This window comes from Solenopsis invicta, chromosome 13 (assembly GCF_016802725.1).
Source record: "Solenopsis invicta isolate M01_SB chromosome 13, UNIL_Sinv_3.0, whole genome shotgun sequence".
In the NCBI taxonomy this organism is placed as follows: Eukaryota; Metazoa; Arthropoda; class Insecta; order Hymenoptera; family Formicidae; genus Solenopsis; species Solenopsis invicta.
The window spans coordinates 10245401-10250711 of NC_052676.1; the positions used below are offsets into that span (position 1 = coordinate 10245401).

At 50.6% G+C, this 5311-nt stretch overlaps 1 protein-coding gene across 1 annotated transcript; it reads right to left on the reverse strand.

Moving 5' to 3' along the window:
* Positions 1–784: 784 nt before the first annotated feature.
* On the reverse strand, positions 785–3437 carry LOC105204739. The gene is made up of 4 exons (XM_039456941.1): positions 3360–3437; positions 2610–2939; positions 1126–2537; positions 785–1058 (listed from the first exon to the last, which is right to left on the reverse strand). Exons 1-4 carry the CDS (start codon positions 3435–3437, stop codon positions 785–787), a joined length of 2094 nt encoding a protein of 697 aa, XP_039312875.1.
* Positions 3438–5311: the final 1874 nt, after the last annotated feature.

Genomic DNA, 5311 nt, shown 5'->3' on the forward strand with positions numbered 1-5311 from the left:
AAACTACTTGCGAGTCGCACCAGCAATGTACTTGCGCCGGTTGAGCTTCTAGTTGCGGCAGAATGCCAGCGATCAGCAGCGCAAAAAGAGAAGCCCCACATAGCTCGAGTTTGGGAAGACTTACAGCCTTCAGAGGCGTCACCTTAGATTTGGCCATCATCACTCGAGAGTGAGATGCTGCTGGTACCACGACGTAAAGCGTGGCTGCGAACGAACGCTCAAAAGCGTCGCAGAAGCCGTGTAGATGCCACTCCATGGTCTCACTGGTACCCAGCCAGCGTGGAATGTTTATAGCCTCCAGATCCGTCAGATCCGTCCGGTATGTAAGCCAGGACTGTGCAAGTCGACTTGTGACTCGAGCGTCCCAGTCTGCACTTTGAAGCCATAGGCACTGGAAAAGCAGTTTCGCCCGTATGACCACTGGACACACCCAGCCCACCGGGTCGAACAGCGTGGCAATTTGAAATAAAATTGCGCGCTTTGTTACTGCAGGAAGTGATGGCGGAAGCCGCACCTCGAAGTTGAAGACGTCCGTGTGAGGCAGCCACTTCAGGCCCAAGGTCGAGACTGCGTCGCTTGCTGTGAGCCTCCTGTGATGCAGCGGCTCAGCTGTACCGAGAAGGTCGGCGTGATTGGGAGCCCAGTTGTCCACCGCCATTTCCGAGGAGGATAGGATGCTAACAAGTTCCGTCTTAGCAGCTGCCACTTTCTCGGGTGTGTCTCCCCCCGCCAAAAAATCGTCCACATAGCGATTTTTCCGGAGCAGCTTGGACCCGAGTGGGAGTCAATGTGCCTCCACTTCGGCGAGGTCCAATGGACAGGCGTTGGCGTAAAACGGTGCAGAGGCGGTACCATATGTCACTGTGAGCAGGCGGTACGAAAGCAATGGCGTCTCGGGTGAGAACCTCCAGAAGATGCGCTGCCAGTCCAAATCCTGCCGGTGTATTAGCATCTGGAGAAACATTTTCACCACATCGCAGGTGAATGCATACCGGAAGAAGCACCATCTCAACAGCACGACCAATAGATCCTCCTGCAACTTAGGACCAGCATGGAGCCTGGAATTAAGTGAGACCCCTACCGCGTCTTTCTGAGAGCCGTTAAACACGACTCGAATTTTTCCACAGTCCCTTTTGAAAACGGGGTGATGTGGTAGATAATAGGCCTGGGTTGTTGCCACCTCGCTCTCCGGAACCATCTCCATATGGCCGAGGTCGATGTACTCGCGCAATGAAGGCAGAGTATGCGGATGCGACGTCGGGTTGTTTGGCAAATTGACGTTCGAGACGCATTATGCAGGCCCGCCCCGTCGTGTCGATGCCAGAAAATTGACGGGTTTTGGAGAAGGGCAGCCGTACAACGTAGCGGCCCTCTCTGTTGCGGAAGGTCGTCTTCTTGAATTGGTCCCAACAGTCCTGGTCGCTCGGCGCCAGCTGATGCACACGCGGGATCTCCTCTGTCTCCCAGAAGCTGGCCACAGTTTTAGTAAGCTCATGGTCGACGGATACGTGATGCACGGAAGTCCTTTTGCTGAGATCGTTATTCGGTTCTGCGCTGCCTATGAGGACCCAACCGAAGACGGTCTCGTGCGATATCGGAACCTCAAGAGGATTGACAGCTTTCCGCACTCCAGGTAGCATAGCGGCGCCAAAGACTGCCAAGCTGATGATGCAGTCCACTTTGCTGGGCGCTCCGTAGTGAGGGTCGGCTAAGTGAAGGCCGTCAAGATGGCTCCACCTCTCCTGAGGCTTGACCCGCCGTTTGGGCACCAGATTGGGGATTTTTTTCAACACCAAAGCTGGGACCTTAAGTGAAAAATTAGCATCTCGTTGCGATTTCAGAATGAGTCCGACGCGACTCTGAGCAACGGCATTTAAAGTGCCGCCCGTGCCGTTGACAATGACGTGAGCGGGTTTGCGTTTGAAGTTGAGCGCCTGGACAACGTATTCCGAAACGATGCATTGCTCTGCGCAGGAATCCAGGAGCACGCCCGCAGTCAGAGACACCCCAGTCTCAAATTGCAAGGTGACTACGGCCGTCGTTAGAAGTTGCTCAGTGCCGCAGAACTCACTAAGAATCTGAGGAGAGCTGAATGTAACATGTGCGGTGGTTTCCCTTGAGGATTCGGAGAGATGTTGCGTTGTAGATCCGGAATGCTGTCCGTCTTGGTGAAGTCGCGTTTGATGCAACCCAGCGCACACGAGACACCGCCCTTGAGATTTGCACTCGTCGACCTTGTGACGGTTGCTGAGGCAATTCGTGCAAAGACTTTTGTTGACAGCAAGGTGCTTTCGTTTGCCCTGCAAAAGAGCGGTAAAGCTCTTGCACCTGCTAATGAAATGTGGTCCTTGACAATGCGCACAGGAACCAGGGTCCGAGGACTTCAAACTGTTCGATTTTGAAGTAGAGGAAACTGTCGTGTGAACAGCGGTGTTCTTCCCCTTTGGTTGCTTGCCTGAGTTTCCCTGTTGACCGTTAGAAGATTTGCCCTTGGAATCTGCTGATGCCTGAGTTACGGTCTCAACTCTGTCCAAGGTCTGGATCCGGTCTTCAAGAAACTTTTTGAAAAATTCAAACTTCGGGAAGGAACCGTCCTAAAGAGTTTCAACCTGCTTCGCCCAATCCATGCGTGTTGCAGGAGTTAACTTGGACTCGATGCATTGAATGAACACTATATCCCAGTGTTCAATATGAAGCTTTAGTGACTTGAAGGCGTTTATGCTTTCGTTAGTCGTATTGAGAAGGCCACTCAAATGCGCGCTTGTCTCTTTAGCCGACGAAAGCAGCGCGAGCAACGCATTGAAGTGAGTGGAAAACCTAAGAAAAATGTTGTCGTATCGACTGCAGAGCGACTCCCAGGCAGTAGTAAAATTCTCTTCGGTGACCTTCAGTCCCTTGGGCTTGCCTCCAGCCTCTCCTTCTAGGGAGTTGAAAAGATGCTGAAATTTAATGACCGCGGTTATGCTCGGATCGTTTAAGACAAGCAATTGAAATTTGCTCTTGAAGCTCTGCCAATCCCTCTGAGTCCCATCGAATTTCGGGAGCTTGACGCGTTCGAGTTAGGAAGTCGAGGTTGAAACGATTGAACCAGATCTGCACGCAGGTCCACCGCTTAGCACAGGCATCGTACTCGCGGCAATGTGCTCGGTTAGCCACGACTTCTCCGACATATAGGCCGACAACCCTGACTCGTAGAGGTTCTCTTTAAGATATGTGCGACTCTTGAATTCCTCGGCATGAGGAAAGAGCGCATAATCCCTTGACTGAAAGTTTTTTCAATAATCTTCAAGGAGACGATCTCGCGTTTGAAAATCGCTTAGCGTCATGTCCTTTGCTGCCTTCTGTTTAGAGGTGTTTGCCTGAAAGTTCGCGATCAGCTCGAGGTCACGCTTCTGACGCGCCAAGGTCTCGTCAATTTCCGCAAGCTCCAACGGCATGATGTAGAAGACAGCGCGTTTTAAAATTAAATTTGCGCCAAATAACGGCGCAAATAAAATTTAAGGCGCGTATTGTTTCAGCACCGTCGCGGAAAGAAAGTAAACGCGAGTCTGGTCGCGAACAAATAATGCGAGTCGAGGGAAAAAGAGTCAGCAAATGTCGCACGAATATCGCACGAGTCAGCAAATGTCGCACAAATTCTACGGATCGCGCAAGGAGATGAGACATTAAATGCGAAGGAGCGTCCAATACGGAGCACGCTGTAGCATGTACGTTTGCGGGCGTGCAAGCGAGAGCGCTGCACGCTGGAACGCCAGTAAGAGAGAGAGAGAGCAACCGATTTTGCACCGTGCTCCGAGCGAGCGAGACACGTGCGCGAGGCGTGTAGATGCGTGAAGCGTTGATGCCGGTATCGTCCCTCACCGCGCCGCTCCTTTCTTACCAAATTTACGTTGCTTGCGGGAGGGGGTGTGCTTGGGGACGATGTCCACGTTCCACCGTTGGTCTTCCGGTTGCCTCGAGCTCGTTTACGACGATTTTGCACACTGCTTTTTTCTTAATATCCTGCTCTACGGCGCGTGCAAGCACGGCAACACGGCGCGTGCACGCACGGCAACACGGCGTGAGCAAGTGTATGATAGAAAGCCTGGAGACCGACTCCTGGTGCTTCGCACGGCTATGTCCTCGCTCCCAGTCAACAGCCTGACATACCGTACACTTGCGAGTCCGCACACACACACACACGACGCACCAAAAACGAAGAGTTCACAGGATGCACGGAATGTTCGTCGGGAACCGTGCCGGCATCCAAGATGGCTCACAAAACCGCGTGGCGAGTTACCGGCCTATCGCTCGTCCTTGCTCCGATTCCAATGCCGTTGGTATCCGGCTCGAAGAACCAAAAATTATGGTGGCGCACTTCCCGCTGCAGGAAGGCGTTTCCAAATAGTTTAGTTTAAATTAAGTTGCGAGAGGACGAGGAGTAGCAGAGCCAGGTGGTATAACGCGCACGCGATTAACAAAAGCGAACACTTTATTCGATTTTCGCACAGGTGTTTCTCTCTCGAAATCGTACAGTAAGCTAAGACTCGCGCTCAGAAAATCGCTAACCGAGGAGCCGATCAGTGGGGGGGAAAGGCGCGAGGCTCGGGAACGCGACCGCCGAATCTTGCGACGTTCCGCGAGATAGAGATAAAGGTCTCAAATTCGCTACTGTCGAGGCCCCCCTACGAGCATTTGTAATGCTCGCATGCGGAACTCGAGCATTATTAAGGAGTACTCGTTCGCGGCAACAATTCCGCGCAAACATTCTCTATTTCTTATAGTTTCGGCGATATACGCTTTGAAAGAAAAAAAACCGATTTTCTTTAAAAAGGTGTTTTACCCCTTTAAACTAAAATTGAACACGAACAAAAGAGAATTTTAAGTTATGAATGAACTCCTCTATGTGTACACAAAATTTCAAAATTTTTTGAATTTCCAGGTTTGCAAACCTTCCTTGTAAGACATGTTTTTATGAGTTTCATCATGAATACATGGCACCGTGGTTTCACGAGAAATGTCAAATTATGTATACCGATACGGATAGTTTAATATATAACTTTGCCTGTGACGACGTATACGAAATTATGAAACGCCACGAGCGATTACGCGGTTGATAATATGTACGGTTGATAATATTCCGCTCGCTAATAAAAAAGTGCCGGAATTAATGAACGACGAAAACAACGGTGTGATCATGACCAAATTCGTAGGACTTAAAGCAAAAATGTATGTCTTGCGCGTTAATGGTAAAAAAGACACCAAGAAAGTCAAGGGAATCAAGAGCAACATTGTAGCAAAATCAATAAATTTTGATGATTACACGCGATGC

Bases quoted from the DNA above. Each gene is read 5' to 3' on its own strand.
- LOC105204739 (XM_039456941.1), bottom strand. From the start codon at position 3,437: ATGCCGTTGGAGCTTGCGGAAATTGACGAGACCTTGGCGCGTCAGAAG. The intron at 2,940-3,359 runs GCAAACACCTCT...ATTAAATTTCAG, and splicing joins AGCTGATCGCGAACTTTCAG to CATCTTTTCAACTCCCTAGA. The intron at 1,059-1,125 runs GTGGAAAAATTC...ACTTAATTCCAG, and splicing joins CCCCGTTTTCAAAAGGGACT to GCTCCATGCTGGTCCTAAGT.